Below are 23,031 nucleotides of genomic sequence, written 5' to 3' on the forward strand. Positions count from 1 at the left end.
GTACCAAGGGCAAGGACAAACAACAGCACGTGCAGGGCTTTTCCCATCCTCTCTAAATAAAACAAAACTACCAGCACAAATATAAACTTAGAATGATATTAATACAGGGACACATTGGGATCAGCACATTTTTACTCAATTAAGCAGCTCCTCAGTTAGCCAAAATTTTATGGAACTAGTTAAAAAGATATAAAAAAGACAAACTACCATTTAACTGAATAACAAATATGTGTTTAAATGCTATTAGGAGCAACTTAGGACACTACCAATACTACTATCGTATTATAAAACTGTACTGGCTCCTAGACATCAATGGAGACATTCCTCCAGTGCACGTTGCCACACCCTTCTGACTATGAATGAAAAAATTCAGCACAGACACCAAGTGCAGATAATGGACTGCCTTCACGCAACGCTTTTGACGATTGCATCCTCCAAATCTTCATATTCATTGCAACATTTTAAGATGATTGTCAATACCTTCAAATTCTTTGTAGTTCCTAATTTGCTGAAGTAGTGAAATAGTTTTGTTTTCACTCCCGGCTGTTTATGACATCTCCAAGTCCGAATGCTTGAAACCGCAGTCAGCAAAACAGGTCTGACGCTGATTTCTCACCAACTATTAGGGACAAAAATCGCTGCTTTTTGAAAACAAGCACTCACAACTGATGCCATTGAAAAACTTCTTGTTCGAAGAACCATGTAGTGTCTAACGGCCACACAAGTGTGCACAGCTGACGCTAGTTAGAAACTGGTTCGGCAACAGTCTCTAGTCCTAATTAAGCAGCATGGTGTCCCAAATATTCAAAGGAAAACCTGGCAATTTTCTTAATTAGTTTTTGTTCTTTAAGATTTGTCTCAAATAAATGGGTGCCCGATTAACCGCTGGCCCACTTAACCAGAATCGGCTGGAAATAGAAATAGTCAGCATGTCTGATGAAGGGTCATCAACCTGAAACATTAATTGTTTTGTGCTCTCTTCAAATACTGTCTGACACATTGAGTATTTACAGTAATTGGTTTTATTTCAGATTTACATGATTTACAATGTCTTTATTTGCTTTCCCTGCTTCATACCAGGCTGTATTTTTAAGCCAAGACTATCTAACAATTCCTAATGAGCATGGTACAAAACCAGTGGCCAATCAATTGACAAAGCTCCAATGTGCAGAAAGCTTGAAAGACTATGCTTCAAGAAAAACAATGCTAGTCGAGTCGAACATGTACAGTACGAGTTGGGTATTTCACCACTAGGATTTTTACAGCAGTGTAATGAGTTTCCACAAAAACAAGACAAGGGAAAGCAACTGTGCAGCATGTGATTTACAAAGAGCAGACTACTAACAACACAAGCAGTTTGTGTGCAGCTGACAAATTGAGAGGCAACACTGCAGGACAAATGGTCAGAGCACAAAGGCCAGGCTGCAACAAGCAAAAAAAAATCAAGAAGGTTGGAAGTGCTCAGCAGGTTAACAGCATTGGTGAAGTAAAGCAACTGAGATAACATTTCAGGTTGATCATCTTTCCTTCGTTCTGTCTGACCTGCAGAGTTATTTTAAGCTTTTTCTTATTTTTCAGATTTCTGCCTTTTGAAGTACTTATTATCAAAAGAAGGTAAGTGCAAATCTTTTTTAAAAATCTACAATTTACAGTGCCATCCTGATTAAGAAATCTTATAGCTATTCTCAATTAGGCGGGGGGAAAGGAATCTACATGTAAATGTATATTTTTACTAATGAGTGCAGGCAGTACATTGCAGGGGAACAGAACCCAGAGTGCCAGAAGAGGAAGTTGAGAGGTCGAAGAGGCAGATGTTGGTAAGACCTCAAAGTTAGGAATCAAAATGTTGAGCGTGGTGTGACGAGTGTCCTGAGCTGCACACATTTCAACGCAAGAAATATTATAGGAAAGATGGATGATAGTGCTGAAGGTGAGTTAACTGGTTTACAAACAGAGGCAATGCATAGAGAGAGAGGCTCTTGATAGGGCAAATTTGCAGTCAGCAGGATGAGTTGCAACGTAAAAGACAGAGAAAATCGACAAGGGTGAATACAGGACTGAAGGGGTTATATTTGAATGTGCACAGTACTGTATACGGAATAAGGTAGAGGAACTTGTAGCACAGTTGCAGATTGCCAGGTATGATGTTGTAGGCATCACTGAATCATGGCTGAAAGATTAAAGCTGGGAGTTTAATGCCCAAATACACATTGTATCAAAAGGACAGGCAGTAAGGCAGAGGGGGCAGCTTTGCTCGGTTGGTAAAAAATGAAATTAAATCATTAGAAAGAGACTGGAGGGGGTTCAAAGGAGGTTCAAGAAAATGATTTCAGAATTGAGTGGCTTGTCAAATGAAGAGCGTTTGATGGCTCTGGGTCTGTATTCACTAAAATTCAGAAGAATGAGTTGTGACCTCATTGAAACCTATGAAATGGTGAAAGGCCTTGATCGAGTGGATGTGGAGGGAACGCTTCCTATGATGGGAGAGTCCAAGACCAGAGGACACTGTCTCTGAATAAAGGTGCTTCCTTTTAGAATGGAAATGAGGATGAATTTCTTTAGCCAGAGAGTGGTGAATCTGTGGAATTCATTGCCACAAGTAGCTGAGGAGGCCAAATCTTCATGTATTATTCAAGGCAGAGGTTGATAGATTCTTGACTGGTCATGGCATGAAGAGATACAGGGAGAAGGCAGGAGATTGTGGCTGAGAGGAAAATTGGATCAGCCATGATGAAATGGTGGAGCACACTCAATGAGGCAAATGGCCTAATTCTCCTCCTATATCTTATGGTGTTATAAATACAATTGCCATATTAGAGACCATAAGACATAGGAGCAGAATTAGGCTATTTGGCCCAAATTTGCTCAGCTGTTCCAAAATATCTCTCAACCCCATCCTCCTGCCTTCTCCCCGTAAATTTTGACCCTGTTATTAATCAAGAATCCATCAACCTCCATTTTAAATATACCCAATGACATGGGACAAGGGCATGTATGCAAGGAGAAGAACATTTCATGATAAATGAAACAACTGCCATTAATCTCTTCTAACCTTCAGCAACAACGCTATCACCAGTTAAGAAAAGAGTTAAATACGAGGAATTCCGCCGATGCTGGAAATTCAAGCAACACACATCAAATTTGCTGGTGAATGCAGCAGGCCAGGCAGCATCTCTAGGAAGAGGTAACGTTGACATTTCGGGCCGAGACCCTTCGTCAGGACTAATGGAAGGAAGAGCTAGTAAGAGATTTGAAAGTGGGAGGGGGAGGGGAGAGATCTAAAATGATAGGAGAAGACAGGAGGGGGAGGGATGGAGCCAAGAGCTGGACAGGTGATTGGCAAAAGGGATGTGAGAGGATCATGGGACAGGAGGCCCAGGGAGAAGGAAAAGGGGGAGGGGGGGAACCGAGAGGAGAGAGGAGAGAGGAGAGAGGAGAGAGGAGAGAGGAGAGAGGAGAGAGGAGAGAGGAGAGAGGAGAGAGGAGAGAGGAGAGAGGAGAGAGGAGAGAGGAGAGAGGAGAGAGGAGAGAGGAGAGAGAGAGAGAATGAATGTGTGTATATAAATAAATAACTGGGGGGGGGGCATTAGTGGAAGTTAGAGAAGCCAATGTTCATGCCATCAGGTTGGAGGCTACCCAGACGGAATATAAGGTGTTGTTCCTCCAACCTGAGTGTGACTTCATCTTTACAGTAGAGGAGGCTGTGGGTAGACATATCAGAATGGGAATGGGATGTGGAATTAAAATGTGTGGCCACTGGGAGATCCTGCTTTCTCTGGCGGACAGAGCATAGGTGTTCAGCAAAACGATCTCCCAGTCTGCGTCAGGTCTCGCCAATATAGAAGGCCACATCGGGAGCACCGGGCGCAATATATCACCCCAGCCAACTCACAGGTGAAGTGTCGCCTCACCTGGAAGGACTGTCTGAGGCCCTGAATGGTGGTAAGGGAGGAAGTGTAAAGGCATGTGTAGCACTTATTCCGCTTACAAGGATAAGTGCCAGGAGGGAGATCAGTTGGGAGGGATGGGGGGGACGAATGGACAAGGGAGTCACGTAGGAAGCGATCCCTGCGGAAAGCGGGGGGCGGGGGGGGAGGGAAAGATATGCTTAGTGGTGGGATCCTGTTGGAGGTGGCAGAAGTTACGGAGAATAATATGTTGGTTTATTCCCTTCCCAAATGCAGGTACTACTTCCCCATCACTCAGACGGAGAAAGGGTTAAATGAGATGTTCTGGTTATCACAAATGATCTATCAGCCACTGTCTTCTGCATCATCTTCAAGTCTAAATGCCCTACAATAGCTGACACAAGTTCTATTAAGTGCAATTATCAGAGAGAGGAGAGGAACTGACCAGAATTCAAACACAAGATAACGGTTCCTCAATCTGTTGGCCAAAGAGTTGTTCTCTGGAACAGGCTATTGCAATATTGCCCTATTGCTGAATCATACTAGTGAGAATCCCATAATCATTTGCAAATGAACATAAATTGACAACCTCACGTAAACACTCCATTCATTATGTATAGGTTCAGTGGCAGAGTCTTCTCAAATAATTGAAACTACACATGCTGATCATGCTAAGTTGGATCACAACTCAGACTAATTTAGTAATTAAATTTCTTACGTGCTTCCTTCTTTGGAAAAAGAATAACAAAAAACAAAGTAGATGAACATCTAGCAGATTTCTACCTCACGGCAGGTGGGGTGAAGCAGGTAAACAAGATTCTGCAGGCATATCAAATCACAACACTTAGTGAGACTGTAATCACACTCTTGTTCCAAGAATAGCAGTCACAGATCTGTATCACTTCATTGTGAAATGCCAACATTGCTTTACATTTCCTTCCATTTTAAAAACTCCAAAAAGATTACCTATATCCAAACTTTACAATGTCCCAGTCCAACACATGAAATCACATAACATTACATCCAAATTTAATTCTTGTGTTGTAGTCTAAAACAAACCCATAGTGAACAGTGAGACAGTTCACAGATTTTTAAAAGAAACCCAATTTACTCATCATGTGGGGCTAAATTTCTTTCTCTTAAAATCATTAATTTGATCTGGGAAGATAATGTCAAATCAACACATTTAATTACAGTCCTGACGAAGGGTCTTGGCCCAAAACGTCGACTGTACCTCTTCCTAGAGATGCTGCCTGGCCTGCTGCGTTCACCAGCAACTTTGATGTGTGTGGCTTTAATTATAGTTTAATGGGTTCTTTCAGAATTTCTGTCTGAATCTGGAAAACTGCCTGGGATTGGTGAGCTAGGGGGACCCGGGGGGGGGGGGCGGGTTGGTGGAGGGAGGGGAAGAAGAGAGAAGGCATGTTGCAACTGCTGGCCTTGAATAATATAATGGACAGCTGTTTCTGGGTGGCCAAATCCAGAAGATAATATTTGCAACGTTTTACATTTAGTACACAAGTCAATTGCAATGAATTGTTTTATAATCCACAAAACAACAGCATCTGCCTCTTAGAAATGTAATAATAGCAAATGCATCAGATGATGGACTTTCTTCATTAGTATCTAATTTCCTTACACCCACCTAAAATATCTTGGAAACCTTTGAGATAGCAGTAGCTGGCGAAGCAAGACTAGCAAAATTCCTAAATTTCCCCTTTACGCCCCCAACTCTATTCTTTACAAAGAGGAAGACTATACAAGCTGTAAGTTTTGTTACTGTGCAACAGAAAATAGTCATTTACAATATTAAAGGGCACAAACCATGTGGATCGAACTGCTACAGTTTTAAACAAAGAGTCTGTGCCAGTATCACATGAACTGTTTTTCCAGCTTTAACCAGAGGTCTGAAATTTGTCATGCAATTTTCATTAAGTGTTCACTTGAAGACATAAAAGTACTTAAATAATCAAACATCATGCATTAAAGTGGATATGCATGAAACACATGCCAATTGCTAAAATTGCTGGGGTTATGAAGAGAGCTATATTATTGAATTTCTTAATAAATTTTAATAAAGCAATGGAACATAAACAGTGCCAAATATAACAGTGAGCTTTTCTTTGCACTATTCACATGACCTTCAATTATTTAAAAAAAACACAAAAATCCAAAATGCATCTGCTGAGACTTCTGTGGATTAAGTTCTGAAAAACTTGCAGATTGCAGAAAGGAAATTTTAAACTATCCTGTTTCTATGACTGGGAATTGTAGAGAGATTGGGATCAAATTTAAAGGACTAATTGAAAAATTAATTGAAAGGACTAACCCTCCTTGCAGATGGACACAGATCGGCTTCACAACCAACACAGAAATAGATGTGAATTTTTACAGCCCCAAAATCTGTAAAGAATTGAGCTCAACAAGATAAAAATTGCTAGAGTACAATGTAAACAATTATGGTTACAGGCAGAGGACCAGCCTCTGGACAGGGCTACACTCAAAAGGACAGCTAAGGCAACATCATGTATTCATGTCCAATAAATACTTTCCCATGGTGCTGGCAGCTTTTATGACAGTAAAGTATGGCAATGCCTCTATTTAGCTGGGCATGAGTGTCACCAGCTGTTCGAAAATGCACTGATCATAGTACTTCAATTCATAATTCATGTGCTTTGCTCATTTTCACTTTCTGCTCCTTAATGACTTGCACTGCTGGATGCAAAAGATTTGCACAGTAAATGCTGATTGAACACACTGAGGTAATGGGGAACCAGAAATGGGAGCTTGGGTTTCACCAGAACATAGCATACAGAACAAGGAACATCACTATCAGTTAACACACAAAATGCTGGAGGAACTGGGCAGGTCAGGCAGCATCTATGCAGGGGAATAAACAATCAACATTTTGAGCCAAGACCTTTCATCAAGAAGTGGCAACTGTTTATTCCTTTCCATAGATGCTGCTGACTTGCTGAGTTCCTCCAGTATTTTGTGTGTTGCTCTGGATTTCCAGCATCTGCAGAATCTTGGGTTCATAATAGGTTAAGAAAGGCTTTGTCACAAAACACTGTGTTGCATTTTAGTCTCTGTACACAGTTACGGATATCAGAGCTCCAGAAATGGGAATAGAACATAATTCATCCTCTAAACACTTAGTCAAGGAAATGGATTCAAAGGATTATTGTGGCAGAACGAAAGCACTGGCTAGGAGGACTGAGGGAAATTCATGCGGTAAGTGGAAGAGATATGGAATTGTATCACTCTCTAAAATGATGGGGTGGGAGACAGCTTAATTTGATTAAATTTAATTTCAATTGGATTGAAACACAGGACATGACTAATGCTAATATTATCCATTAACAACAAATTAGCAGTTCATTGCTCTTTGGAAGGAAGTGCTAAAACATGCAGAAAGGATTCAGTTATTTAAGCGGAAACTTCACAGCTGCATGTGAGAATAAGTTTCCAGCCATATGCAATATGTTACTTGTTAACTGCTACCATGGTATGACTTTAGAGAGGAATAGAAGTTCTTCAGTTTCTTTCCCCTGAATCACACAGGTTTGCTTTCCCCCTCTTCCCCTGAATTCCATACTTCGGGGCTGGGTGAATAGGATCAGATCGCTCTTGATGGAAGTGTGCACGTTACATTTGCTGTGCTCCCAATTTAAGTGAGTGCTGTGGGAGTTGAAAAATTCACCTTTAAATTGGATTGCAAACCACCAGTAACAGTCAAAAGAAGAGTCGAAAAATTCACTTTGCAAAGCAAGCCCTGCTTTCCTGAGCCTGTTATGGCAAAAACACATTTGGAAGAATACATTTTCTGTCTAACTCAAAAATGTTTGACATGATTGCTGAATGTTCAAAATAGAACAGTGCCTCATTCTCACTTGGATGAATACAATAAATCTTCCTAAAATAAACCACCTCTTTGGGGTGAATTTTAATTTCCAGAACGCACAAGGAGCAACTCAGTGTTATGGTTTTAACTTCTACAAGGATTACTGAGATACAAATCAAAAATGAAAATGTGCTAAAGGAGGAATAATTTCTAATACATTCAAATGAATTCTTATATTGTTAACCATGTGCAGCTGAGCATACAGCTTAAATTCGGATCAGAGGACATTAAAGACCCGATCTGATAGACTAGAATTGGACTACTGTTTCCTTGATTCTAAGGCTACATAAAGTGATACATTAATATTCTTTGCCTGCGGCATTATCACAAATTATGCAATAAACTTAAAACCAGAAATTAATTCAATAATCTTCACGAGCATTTAGCCAACCTGGAGAGAAATTAATCAACTCTACTGATAACAGTCATGTAAACAAACATAGTGCTTGCAGTCCCAAAATTCAATGGTAACGGTAACCCTTACCAGTTCTGGCAAACTGTCAATGAACAAAAAGGAAACGGCTATACCGACTGGCGACAGCGATATCTAATTGTGATATTCACTAAATTTCCAGCGCCATCACCACCCCCACCCCCACCCCCACCCCCACCCTCCGAAAAAAATATACAGGTCAAAAAAATGGACCAACTGAGTATCGATATTCAAAGACGTGACGTTTTCTGCTTTGTACGTTTGGATCAGATAGTAACCACTTCTGAGATTGACTAAATGTTCAGCGCAAGTGATTTAAATATATTTAGTCCCGGGCTCGCAAAATGTCACAAGCGCATTTGAAGCCATTTAAATACACACACATTCATACCATAAAGAGTATTTTCTTAACCGGTTTAAAATGTACTTTTTTATCCAGCAATACCTTTTTTTTTAAGTCGAGCATTTGCCTTTATTAACAATTCAAAATCCCAGAACGTAGAGTTCCACTAACTAACAGACATAGCGACTCACCCAAGAACAAAACTATCAACTGGATGGGAAGGTAATTCATTTTCGCCCGCTGATTCCAATTGCTTGAACAATGCTTCTGCCTCCGACGCGCTACAGCCCGATTTGTTTAACAACTATCCGAAATCAGTGAAGGTCCCGGCTTCAGCTTGGACCCCCGCGTCTCCGCGCTGAAGGTACACGAGGAGAGATGGCCGGAGCTCGGGGGAGGCAGTGCCGAACACTGTGTATGAAGTAAGAGGGCGAGGGTGGATTTCGCTGAGGGTTAGAGCCAGGTATGGTCCAGCGCTCCTCTGCGTTTCATTTCATTGGAACAGCTACTAGGATACACTGCGAACACACACGCACTCCGGCTATAAGATGGTTTGAATCATGGGAGCCGCCCTGGAACAGCCGGAATGGGATCCAATTACACAACGAGGGTGGAGGAGACGAGGCTGGATCACGACGTCAAAGCGTAGGTGGAAATGTGGGCTGAACAAGCCTCGAACAGAGTAGAGGTAAAGGGGTCCTAGAGAGACGTTAGTACAGTTTGGTTAGGAACAGAGAGGCCGTGATACAAAACCAACAGGCGTACATACAAAGGAGGGCCAGAGACACACACACACACATACACAAAGGAATATAGGTTGGCTGTGTCGTACGCGACTACCAAAACAGCCGATAGCTGGAAGGAATCAGGGAATAAAATGATTAAAAAGCTCTGCTGTCGCTGTCGGTCATTTCTAGTTAAAATAAATTAAACATAGATGATAGAACTATAATTAGACCTGCTCCAATCTTTTAATTTATTAATGCATATGCAACCTTGCTATCTGGAGTGAGTAACGGATCACGGAACTGATATATCTGCTCTGGTTGATAGATGAGTGAATTGGTCCCTTTCTTTTTCCCATAATTTGCAACAAAATAAGAGAAGACAAATATATATAAGTTGCACAACTCATTTTCACCTGGGAATATAAGTGGGAATGTGGCCAATGGGTCATGATGTGCAGGTCCCCAGAGAGCTGAGCCAGGAGGTTACCCAACTTTATGTTTGGCCTGTTGACCATCTTTATGCAGGGTTGCATCAAGCCGTGCATGGAGCTGAAGTGCGGAAGCATGCTGTGTCACTCTGTCCTGAGGTTTTACCTGTCCCTGGTTGGGGAGGGTGAGCCTGGCTTCATTCACACACTGTCCCATTCCGCTGGATGTTACAACACTATCTGTCCTTCATGGAATGGTTCTTTCAGGAAATACCTCTGAACTCAGGTCGATCAGGCAGTGGGGTCAGCAGGGGATGCTCTGAAGAACATGGTGGATCCTGTGGGATGCTTTCCTAAGCGGACTGTCGAGACCATTCGGCAGCATGCCTCATTGCCAGAACTCACCAACAACACTAAGACCTGACCCAGTTAGCTATAAGAGGGCTCCTCCCCACCAGAATAATGTCCAACTCCCAACAGATGCTGGCTTTGCAATGGCTGAGATGGTAATGACACAAGGAATGTAACGTTTTGTGTTTTGTGAAGACCTGGCTGATGGAGGAGATACTGGACCACACTCTCAAGCCCTCTGGGTTCTCCCTGTTCCGGGTGGACAGGTCAATAAACCTCTCTGAGAAAAGTAAACGAGGAAGGGTATTCTTCATGGACAACAATGCTTGGTGTGAACCCCAGAATGTGCATGCCCTCAAATCCTTTTGTTCCCCAGACCTGGAGTACCTGGTGCTGCTGTGCAGACCCTACTGGCTGCCTAGGGAGTTCACAGCTGTAATCATCACAGCAGTGTACACTCCACCGCAGGCTGATACTGACCTGGCTCTCAAGGAACTGTACGAGACTATCACCACGCTGGAGACTGCACACCCGGAGGCTGCCTTCATCGTCACCGGTGACTTTAATCGTGCATCACTGACGAACGTCTCTCTGAAGTTTTGTCAGCACATCCAGGTGAGCACTCGTGGAGATAAGGTACTTGACCACTGCTACACTCCCTTCCGCAATACTTACAAAGCTCCCCTTCGCCCAGCTTTTGGAAAATCAGACCACTCTTCAATCCTGGTTTTGCCAACATACAGGCAGAAGTTGAAGCAAGAGGCAGCCATGGTTCAAACCGTCCACTGCTGGTCTGACCAGTCGGCCTCCATGCTGCAGGACTGCTTCGATAACATCGTCTGGAATGTCTTCCATGATGAGGATGTCTCCGAGTTCACTGATGGAGTCACGTGCTTCATCTGGAAGTGCCTTGACAATGTTGTCCCCCAGAAGTCGGTCAGGGTCGTCCCGAACCAGAAACCCTGGATCAATAATTCCGTGCGAGCAACACTTACTGTGCGACACAGAGCTTATGCCGCTGGCAATCAGCAGGAGCTCAAGAGAAGCAGCTACGATCTGCACAAAGCTATCACGGCTGCGAAACAACAATACAGGGACAAGATTGAGCCAAGATTCATAACGAATAGCACACGTGACTTTTGGCGAGGGTTGCATACCATCACAGACTTCAAAGCCAAACGTCGTGGTGCCGTCGACATCACGGCCTCTCTCCCAGATGAGCTCAATCGCTTTTACACTCAGTTCAATGTCACTAACTCCGAGCCTCCGAGGAAAGCCACCACTACAACCAGCAACCTGGTCATCTCTGAGGCTGAGAGATGTTTCCAACGAGTGGACAGTCGCAAGGCTGCGGGACCGAACGGTGTCCCAGGGCGAGTACTCAGGATATGCACAGCACCACTGGCAGGTGTGTTTACAGACATTTTTAATCTCTCCCTCTCCAAGTGTAGAGTGTCCTGATGATTCAAATTATCCACCTTTGTCCCTGTACCAAAAATGACCAAGGTTATATACCTGATCGACTGGCGTCCTGTCGCACTCACCTCAATAATGAGCAAATGCTTTGAGAGGCTGGTCAAGGATTACATCTTCAGCTTGCTACCACCCAAACTGGACCCCCTACAATTCACAACAGATGATGCAATAGCCACTGCGCTACATATAATTCTTACACATCTGGAGAAGAAGGATGCTTATGTGAGAATGCTGTTCTTGGACTACAATTCAGCATTCAACACCATAAATCCACAGGAAGTTCAGAGACCTCGGCCTTCACCCTGCCTTGTGTAGCTGGATCCTGGACTTCCTGTCAGAGCACTGGCAGATGGTAAGAGTGGGCTCCCTCACCTCCACCCCTCTGACTCTCAACACAGTAGCCTGTCAGGGCTGTGTACTAAGTCCCCTCCTTTACTCCCTGTATACCCATGACTTTGTCACCAACCACAGCTCCAATCTGCTAATTAAATTTACCGACGACACTACATTGATTGGTCTTGTCTCAAACGATAACGAGGTGGCCTACAGGGAAGAAGCCATCTCTCTGACATATCAATGTCATGAAAACAACCTCTCCCTCAATGTCACAAAAGCGAAGGAGCTGGTTGTGGATTACAGGAGGAATGGAGACGGGCTAACTCCTATTGACATCAATGGATCTGGGGTTGAGAGGGTAAACAGCTTTAAGTTCCTAGGCGTCCACATCACCGAGGACCTCACATGGTCTGTTCACACCAGCTCTGTGGTGAAGAAAGCACAACAGTGCCTTTCACCTCAAACAGTTGAGGAAGTTTGGTATGGGCCCCCAAATCCTAAGAACTTTCTACAGGGGCACAACTGAGAGCATCCTGACTGGCTGCATCACTGCCTGGTATGGGAATTGTACCTCCCTTAATCGCAGGATTCTGCAGAGAGTGGTGCGGACAGCCCAGCACATCTGTAGTTGTGTACTTCCCATGATTCAGGACATTTACAAAGACAGGTGTGAAAAAAGGGCCCGAAGGATCATTAAGGACCCAAGTCACCCCAACCAAGTCAAGTCAAGTCACTTTTATTGTCATTTGAACCATAACTGCTAGTACAGTACACAGTAAAAACGAAACAACGATCCTTCAGGACCATGGTGCTACATAAACAACAAAAACCTACACTAGATGACGTGAAACAACACAAAACTACATTCGACTTTAGGCCTACATGGGACTACATAAAGTGCACAAAACAGTGCAAGACAGTACCATACTGTAATTAATAAACAAGACAATAGGTACAGTAAAGGACAAATTACAATATAATAATAAATGATGTAAATGTAAACAATGTAAACAATGTTTTAGCAGAAATTGAGAAAGAAATGGGCAAAAATTGCAAAGGGAGTGGAGTGGTGTTCAGTTAATCTATTCCAACTGCTACCATCCGGGAAACAGAACCGCAGCATAAAAGCTGAGGCCAACAGCTTCTTCCACCAAGCCATCAGACTGATTAACTCATACTGATTTGAGTGTTTTTGTATGTTTCATTGACTGTTCTATTTATTATAAGTTATTATAAATTACTATGATTGCACATTGCACATTTAGACAGAGACGTAACGTAACAATTTTTACTCCTCATGTATGTGAAGGATGTAAGAAATAAAGTCAATTCAATTCAATTCGATTGCCCACCTCTTTACGCACTGTGCATTGATGATAGGAGGGTCCTTGTTAAGGTTCATCCTGAGCAGCAGCGTAACAGAGGACTCTGATCTCTAGATTGTTTCCAGGGGAGTAGGTGGATGCAGACATCATGTACTGCTGCAAGATCATCAGGTTGGTGAAAGACACAGATTTTGGACTGCCAGACACTTGTTGGCTTTCCAGTACAGTGGGGTGTCCTTATGGGAATGCTGTTGACTGGCACATTCCAGATTACAGCAGTACCTGATAATAGTTATGCTGAGGCTCAGCGCTGACGATGTGAAAGAAGGACTGCAGTCTTGGGTCCTTCTACTACTAAACATAGAGGGGCTATGCCCTGTGTAGGAGCCTCTCAACATTTGATGCTTTGCCATTCCAGGGGCTACATACAGAAAATATGCCTAAACTACAAATATACAGAATCAATAACATTATGAATGTATGGACTGAACAGTGCTCTGATTTTTCTTGCATACAGTATATTTGTATGAATAAAGCTTATTATTGAAATTTTTAAATATTGCATGGCTCCAGTCCCAGGCCTTACACACAATCCATTCTAATCAAATTCTAAAATGAAACTGATCCATCCCCAACTAAATCCCATGGATCTGGATCCAACACAAGAATAACTGGAATTGGTTTGTTTTTGTGACATGCACTGAGAAACAGTGAAAAGCTTGTCTTGAATACTACTAATTCAGATCAATTTATTACAAAGTGCATTGAGGTGATACAAGATAATCAATGATGAAGTGCAACAGCTACTGAGAACGTGCAGTGTAGGGAGACAATAAGGTTCAAAATCTTAATGAGGTAGACTGTGCGGTAAAGAGCCCATCTTACCATACTGGGGAAACATTCAATATTCTTATAACACCAGGGTAGAAACTAGAAGCTTTCTGGTTTTTCTATCTTCTGCCTGATGGGAGAATGGAGGATGTCCAGGGTGGGTCAGGTCTTTGATTATATTGGTTGCTTTATTGAAGCAGCAAGGAGTGTAGACAGAGTCCATGAAGGGACTGGTTTCCATGATGTGTCCACATCTGTCTGCATTTTCTTGCAGTCACAGGCAGAGCAGTTGCCATACCAAGCTGTGATGCATCTACAAAGGATGCTTTCTATGGTGCAGTGATGAAAATTGGTGAGGGTCAAAGGAAGCATGTCAAATTTTACTAGGTTCTTGGGGAAGAGGCGTTGGTGAGGTTTCTTGGCCATAGCATCTACATCACTGGACCAAGACAGGATAATGATGATGTTCACTCCTCGGAATTTGTAACTTTCCACCCTCTCATTTTTAACACCATTGATGCAGACAGTAGTATGTGCAGGGACTCCCTCCTGAAGTCAATGACCAGCTCTTTTGTTTTGCTGACTTTGAGGGAAATGAATGTCAAACATACAATTACAGTAACTAATACAACATCCCCAACTTCACCGTTGACCTCTCGGGCTGCCCCATGCAGTATACCAAAACCTAGCTAACAGTCTCTGTTGAGCAGAAAGCAAAATTAACACACAGAGTAAAATGCCTAATCTAGACACTTCCTCCACACAAGCTACAAGTGCAGCCTCATGTCATTCAAATTAATGTCATCACAATTATCATTGAAAAAGTGCTCAAACAAGTAACACTTTACATTAGAGCTATCTTATCACCTGGAGCAATGAAATACTTTCCCATAGAATCAGAGTTTGGAAAGTAAAAAAAATCATCGTGTAGTACAGCTAGAGGGAAATTTAGCTACATTTCCTCAGTGTCTTGTATAATGAGTGGAAGAAGATAGTAGAGTGTTCTAATTCTGGGAGAAAACATCCCTCATTTCATTGAACAGAACAATGCACTATAAGACCAGTAATATAACAAAACACTGGTTGTCAAGGAAATAAAAGTACCCTCCAGTAGGGTCTATGTAATTTGCATATTGTTCACAATATTAATGAGATACACTATGCTACTATTTTTAAGAATCTTACAGAGTAACTACTGAGATACGTCTAACACGATGTTAGACAACTCTTACACTTTTACTGGTATAGACTTCTATGACATTCTAAGTGTTTTTCCCCCAAATGATTAGCAAAGTCAAACAAGTCCATGAGTTTGCATGTTAGACTATCAGGATGCATTGCATGGAATTAGGAGCTGTCAATCATCAATTAAGCATGGGTGTTCCAATCACCCTCAACGTGTCTCCATTTCAGAGATTAAGAGGAAAATGATTCCTGCTTCTCATCATTTTACTGGTAAGTGAAGTGTAGTGATAACTGGATTACTGGGCTGAACAGTACTACCTGTTGTATTGAGTAGCAATCAGGTGACACTGCCAGTCATAGTTAGTGTCACTTGAACTAGAGGGTGCATGGCAAGAACAGAAAAATACCTGAACAAGAAATTGTAGGAGAAAGAAAAATACTTATTTCTTAATAATTTAACTCTACATACTGACATTCAAGCTACCCTTCATTAATTTGTGATCTGTCATCAACACATTCACAGACGCCCATGATTCTGCCGTAGATATTCCTCCCCTCTGTCACAATCAGCTGAGTGTTCTTCAGAGACAGTTAAAGGACTGAGTTTTGATTTCAAGATTTTGCTTGAGGAAAATAGGAAATTTTTTTAAAAAAAGGTATGAATTCCTAAAGATCAGGCCTTATCGAACCTCTGGTCCTAGACCCTCCAACTATTCGAAACTCCTCTGCAGACCCACCCTGTCTAGGTCTTTCAATGTTCAGTAGAATCCAATGAGAATCCTCCCTCAACTCTTTCACAAATAAAAGCCCAGATGTTAACCTTTTCATTCTCAGGATCATTCTCGTAAACCTCCTCTGGATCCTCTCTTATGCCAGCACTGTCAAGGTCCCGTCCGTAAAGTCCACATTCCGGTGCACAGTCCGCTCTGTGGACTCAGGACTCCGGGTCTTCCAGCTGTCCCTTGTTTTATTTGAGTTAATCATAGGCACCTGATTCCCATTTTGGGGCTTGGAATATAAGCCTTGGGGTTGAGTATGGGCTGCTGGTTTGTCTTGTCAAAATTCCCTGGGAGCAACCTGCTGGTGGAAGGCTAGAGTGGCCTTTTGCCATCTTTAGGCTGTGTTAGAGAATTATTGCTTCATGGAGCCTTGCTGTCGATAGTTGGAGCCGTCTTTGCGGTATGGATTTGGCTGTCTCCTGGGCCAGCTGAGTGGCTGCCAGCCACTCTGAGCTAGGTAGGGATCTAGCTGCTTCCGTAGCCAGCTGAGGTTGCTGGCCAGACTGAGACTTGGAGCTACCCCAATGCAGAGATGGAACTGTCTGTTGTTCTTCGGTGTTTGTCTTGTCCTTGCCTCCATGGGTAAGTCAGGCTGTTCTGCTATTGCCCTGCAGGGGGATCTGTCTTGTCCTTGCCTCTGTTGGGTAAGTCCGGCTGTTCTGCCGTTACCTGACGGAGGGACCTGTCCCACCTTAGTGTGGAGATGAATTTGAGTTCTGGCTTGTCTAAGGATAAGTCCCGGCTCTATGTCTATGTTCTGTCAGGTCTCATGTTAGTGTCGTGTTAAAGATAAGTCCTGGCTTTTCAAAGGATAAGTCCTGGCTCTATGTTGATGTACAGTTCCTAGACTGTCTCTGAGCTCCAGCCTCCGAGTTATCAGCCTCCACATTCCAAGACCCCAGCTTCCAGCCTGCAAGCCTCAAGAGCCAAGGCCCCAGCCTGCAAGCCTCGAGAGCCAAGGCCCCAGCCTGTCTCCAAGCTCAGGCCTCTAGTCCCCAGCCACGTCCTGTCCTGAAGCCGTGTCATGTCCTTGCCTGGTTCTGGGGTCCAAGCCCAAGGCTAGACCCAGGTTCTGGGTCCTTGTCCAGTCTCTGGCTTGGAGTTCAAGCCTTGTCTCCTAGTCCATGGTTTCTAGTCCTGATCCCACTCTCCCTAGCCCAGGCTCCTAGTTCTTAGTACCTTGTCTGGGTTCCCTGTCTAGTCCTTGTCCTAGCCCAAGTCTGCATTCTTGTCCCTGCTCCTTGTCTGTATCCTGTCACGTCCCTACTCTAGTCAAGTCCTGTTCCTTGTACTTCAGTGTCTGTGTCTGTCTTGCATTTGGGTCCACTTCCAATGCCCTCATTGTGACAAGCACATTCTTTCTCAAATATGGAGCCCAAAACTGCTCACAATACTCCAGATGCTATCAAATCAATGCTTTATAAAGCCTCAGTATTACATCTTTGCTTTTATATTCTAATTCTCATGAAATGAATGCCAATATTGCATTTGCCTTTCTTAGTACCGACTCAAAGCCTTGCAGAGGGTGGTTAGGGGAGCAGAGAAGGTTATTGGGGTCTCCCTACCTTCTGTCCAAGACCTCTTTCAGAGTCAATTCCTCCAGAAGACACGGTACATCATTAAAGACCCCTCACACCCTCTCCATGAACTGTTTGTTCTTCTGCCATCAGGCAAATGTTACAGGAGCATTAAAACTAAAACCACAAGGCTACTAAACACCTTCCTCCCACAGGCAGTCAGACTGCTAAATAGCTGCTCCACCTGACTCTGCTTTGAACAATTTTAACTTGCACTGGACAATTATAACGTGATTTTAACTGACACATGGCTGTTGTGTTTTACTATTTATTGTTATGTTTATTATTTAGTGTTGTGTTTGTTATGTTATGGTTGCACTGCTCCTGGGAAATGCTGTCTCATTCTGCCCTGCAGAGCTGATGTACGGTTAGAATGACAATAAAGTTTTTTTGAATCTTGAATCAACCTGCAAGTTAACCTTTAGAGAATCTTGCACTAGGACTCCCAAGTCCCTTGGCATCTTTGATTTCTGAATTTTGTCCCCATTTAGAAAATAGTCTAGGCCTTCATTCCTTCTACCAAAGTGCATGGCCATACACTTTCCAATACCGTATTCCACTTCTGCCACTTCTATACCCATTCTCCCAATCTGTCCAAATCCTCCCGCAGACTACTTGCATCTTCAACCCTTCCTGCCCTTCCACCTATTTTTGTATGATCCGCTAAGTCACAGAACTGGAACAGAAGCTGAATCACAGAGGAGATTTCACTCTTTATGATCAGATTGCTTTTAATTTCAAGTAAACCACTAATTCAAACCTGCCAATACCAGCCTGTTCAATCAAATAGGTTTGAAGTAATAGAAGTGATTTAGATAAATACAAAGCATCATTCAGAGACACAAGATATTCTGCAAATGCTGGAAGGCTTGAACAAAACCTGTCATCTTCCAACTTCTTACATCATCCATCTATCCCAACGCATTCACCTCACCCTCACCTCATCTCTCCTATCAGCTGCCAGTGTGAACTCCTTCCTTTCCAATAACCTTTTGTTTTGGTTTCTGTCCCCTTCCCTTCCAAAGGGTCTCAGCTGAAATATTGATTGTTTACTCTTTTCCATAGATCCTCAAAGTTCAAAGTAAATTTATTATCAAAATACATGTATACCTCTATATACAACATAGAAATTCATTTTTTGTGGACATACCCAATAGATCCAATAACCATAATAGAATCAATGAAAGATCGTAATAAAAGGTGGGCAACCAATGTGTAAAGGGCAACAAACTGAACAAATGCAAAAATAAAGAAAACAAAAGATATAATAAATAAACAAATAAGCAATGAATATCAAAAGCATGAGATGAAGAGTCCTTCAAAGTATGTAAACAACAGGAATTCTGCAGATGCTGGAAATTCAAGCAACACACATCAAAGTTGCTGGTGAACGCAGCAGGCCAGGCGGCATCTCTAGGAAGAGGTGCAGTCGACGTTTCAGGCCGAGACCCTTCGTCAGGACTAACTGAAGGAAGGATGTACAAAGTAAGAAGGATCTTCAAAGTATGTACATGGATTGTGGGAACAGATCTGTGATGGGGCAAGTGACATTGAGTGAAGTTAGCCACTCTGGTTCAGGAGCCTGATGGTTGAGGGGTAGTAACTGTTCCTGAACCTGATGGGGTGAGTGCTGAGGCTCCTGCACCTTCTTCCTGATGGCAGCAGCAATAAGGGAGCATGATCTGGGTGGAGGGGGTTCCTGATGATGGATGCTGCTTTCCTGCGACAAGCTCCATGTAGCTGTGCTCAGTGGTGGGGAGAGCTTAACCCAAGATGGACTGGGCTGTATCCACTACTTTTTGTAGGATTTTCAGTTCAAAGGTATTGGTGTTTCCATACCATGCCATAATGCAACCAGTCAAGATACTCGCCACTACACCACTAGAAGTTTGTTGAAGTTTTAGATGTCATGCCGAATCTTCACAAACTTCTAAGAAAGTAGAGGTACTACTGTGCTTCCTTCATAATTGCACTTACAGGCTGGGTACAGGACAGGTCCACTGAAATGATAACACCAAGGAGTTTAAATTTGTTGGCCTTTTCCACAGCTGATCACCTGATGAGAACTGGCTTGTGGACCTCTGGTTTCTTCCTCCTGAAGTCAATAATCAGCTTCTTGGTCTTGCTGACATTGAGTGGGAGGTTGTTGTTTGGGACCACTCAGCCAGATTTTCAATCTCCCTCCTGTATGCATCACCACATTTGACTCGGTCTACGACAGTGCTGTTAGCAGCAAACTTAAATATAGCGTTGGAGCTGTGCTTAGCCACACAATCATAAGTGCAAAGCAAGTAGAGCAGGGGGCTAAGCACACAGCCTTGTGGTGCACCTGTGCTGATGGAGATTGTGGAGAATGTTTTTGCTAATCCAAATTGATTGGGGTTTGCAAGTGAGGAAATCGAGGATCTAATTACAGAAGGAAGTATAGAGGCCAAGGTCTTGAAGCTTATTGATTAGTTTTGAGGGGGTGATTGTATTATGCCAAGCTGTAGTCAATAAAGAGCATCCTGATGTATGCATCTTTGCTGTCCAGATGTTCCAGAGTTGTGTGAAGAGCCAATGAAATGGCATCTGCCATCGACCTGTTGTGCCAGAAGGCAAAATGGAATGGATCCAAATCACTTCTCAGACAGAAGTTGATATGTTTCATTATCAACCTCTCAAAGCACTTCATCACTGTGGATGTAAGTGCTACTGGATATTAGTCATTGAGGCAGGCTATCACGTTCTTCTTCGGCACTGGTATGATTGAAATCTGCTTGATGCAGGTGAGTATCTCAGACTGCCAAAGCGAGAGGTTAAAGATCTCAGTGAATACTCCAGCCAGTTGATCAGCACAAGTCTTTTGTACTCAGCCAGGCACCCCTCTCTGGGCTGGATGCTTTCTGTGGGTTCACCCTCCTGACGGATGCTCTCATGTTAGCCTCAGAGACTGAAATCACAGGGCCATCGGGGGCTGTGGGAGTTTGTGATAGTTCCTTCCACGTTTTGATGGGCAAAGTGAGCATGGCAGGCATAGAGCTGATCTGGAGGCGAAGCCCTGTTGTCAGCCATGTCACTTGATTTCACTTTGTAAGAGTTGATAGCATGCTGTCTCACTTGCTGAGTTCCTCCAGCATGTTGTATGTGTTGCTCACCACAGCATGACTGTTTATTACAAACAAGCTCAGCAAACCTCTCCAGAGAACTGTTCCAACCCAGAGACTGTTACAGACAAAATTATTCTGTACTTAATGAAGGGGGAGCCGGGAGCCATAAAGACACAATTACCCTTTAACAACTGACAGCAAAAGCACCAGACCAAGAGCATAGAATGTAAAGGTAGTTTAGGAGCAAGAATCTAACACCAAGACAGCTCACACTAAATGCTGGAGGAACTCAGCAGGCCAGGTAGCATCTGTGGAAATGAATAAACAGTTGATGTTTCGAGCTGAGAGTCTTCTTCAGGACTGAGAAGGAAAGGGGAAGACGGCAGAACAAAATCTAACACCAAGATTGGGAGACAGAGTTGGCAGAGAGGACTACCCGTGTTAATTTAAGAAAGGTTGTTGGGTAGGAAAGAGAAATTAATAGTGAGTCCAAACGTGGACCAAACTTATTGGAGAGGACAAGTTATGTTTTCACAGACAATGGGGGATCTATGTATATAATTGATTTCATTTTGTTTATCTTGCAGAAATAAGCATAGGACAAGTGAAATTAAATCTTTATTTTTTAAAGATTAACTTTATTTGTCACATGTACATTCAAACATGCAGTGAAATGCAAAGTCACGGGGAGAACTCCTTTCATGGAGGGTCGGGAATTGAGCATAATTGCTGTTACTGAAAAGCGATTTGCTATCCGCTAAAACCCCACAACACCAGAGCAAAAAGATTTAACACCATTTTGCAATTAAATATGATCGCTTTCATTAATGACTCTGCTGTATTGAAAATCTTGTACATTTGAATCTAAAACACGTGAGAATTCCCCATCAGATCGATGTGAACAATTGAAATATTAAAGGAAGTGAATATGCAAAGAGCTTCCCAATATTGTGTGCTAATAGTTTTGTGATTTCCTACATTTCCCATTTCATTTCTACTTATGTTGAATATTAATAAACTAATGCTAGGCAAACAATAATGCTTTGTGCAACACACACAAAATTCTGGGGGAAGTCAACAGGTCAGGTAGCATATATGGAGGGAAATGAAGAGTCAGCATTTCAGGCCTAGACCTTCATCAGGACTGCAAAGGAGGAGACAGTGAGACCAGGTGAGAGGGAAGATGGGTGGCTGTGGGAGGAGATGAAGTAACAAGCCAAGATATGATAGGTGCAAGAGCTAAAGAGCTGAAGAAGAAATCTAATAGAGGACAGTGGACCTTGGAATAAAGGAAAGGAGGAAGGGAGCCAGAGGGAGGTGATGAGCATGTGAGGAGAATAGAAAGGGTGATAGGGTAGCCACACTGAGGAACAGACCAAGAGAAAAGGAGTGAAGGGGAATAAATTACTGCAAGTTGTGGAAATTGATGTTTACAAAGTGATCTCGTCAGTGACTTTCAAATCTCTGGCCCTGTTCTCCTAATGTTTTCAAAGGATGTCCAGTCCCTATACACTTCCATCCCTTTTCAACAAGGCTTCTTTCTCAACAACAAACTGAACCAATTCCCCTCCACCACCTCCCTCCTCCGTCTAGCGGAACTGGACCTCGCACTCAACAATTGCCCTCGGCTCCGCCCACTTTCTTCAAACCCAAGGTGTAGCCATGGGTCGTAGCCATGCCTGTATTTTTGATGGCTATGTGGAACAATCTATGTTCCAAGCCTTCACTGGTAATGCTCCCCTACTCCTTCTGCACTACATCGATGACTGCATTGTTCCTGCTTCATGCACCCAACCTGAGCTCGGCAATTTCATTAACTTTGTTTCCAACTTCCACCCTGCCCCTAAATTCACATGGCTGATTTAGACAATAGACAAGAGGTACAGGAGTAGGCCATTCAGCCCTTCACGCCAGCACCACCATTCACTGTAATCATGGCTGATCATCCACAATCAGTACCCTTTTCCTGCCTTCTCCCCGTATCCTTTTACTCCGGTTATCTTTAAGAGCTCTATCTAACTCTTCTTTGAAAGAATCCAGAGAATTGGCCTCCACTGCCTTCTGAGGCAGAGCATTCCACAGAACCACAACCCTCTGTGTGAAAAAGTTTTTCCTCAAGTCCGTTCTAAATTGTCTACCCCTTATTCTTAAACTGTGGCCTCTGGTTCTGGACTCCCCCAACATTGGGAACATGTTTCCCGCCTCTAGCATGTCCAATCCCTTAATAATCTTACATGTTGCAATCAGATCCCCTCTCATCCTTCTAAATTCCAGTGTATACAACCCCATTCGCTCCAATCTTTCAACATATGACAGTCCCGCCATCCTGGGAATTAAC

General features: G+C 43.0%; 1 protein-coding gene across 3 annotated transcripts in view; it reads right to left on the reverse strand.

Moving 5' to 3' along the window:
* The window catches only part of LOC134347997 (immunoglobulin superfamily member 3-like), a 243,433-nt gene that overhangs the window by 200,015 nt on the left and 20,387 nt on the right, over positions 1 to 23,031 (reverse strand). The window contains exon 1 of one of the 3 annotated variants that reach the window (XM_063050726.1): positions 8,780 to 9,166. The exons of 1 other annotated variant lie outside the window; for it this stretch is intronic. In XM_063050726.1, coding sequence (XP_062906796.1) covers positions 8,780 to 8,819 — 40 coding nt within the window. In that variant the 5' untranslated portion in view covers positions 8,820 to 9,166. Of the gene's footprint in view, positions 1 to 8,296; positions 8,332 to 8,779; positions 9,167 to 23,031 lie in introns of those variants that run through there. One more of the 3 variants, XM_063050729.1, reaches the window with a different exon arrangement.

This window comes from Mobula hypostoma, chromosome 6, assembly GCF_963921235.1.
Source record: "Mobula hypostoma chromosome 6, sMobHyp1.1, whole genome shotgun sequence".
NCBI lineage: Eukaryota > Metazoa > Chordata > Chondrichthyes > Myliobatiformes > Myliobatidae > Mobula > Mobula hypostoma.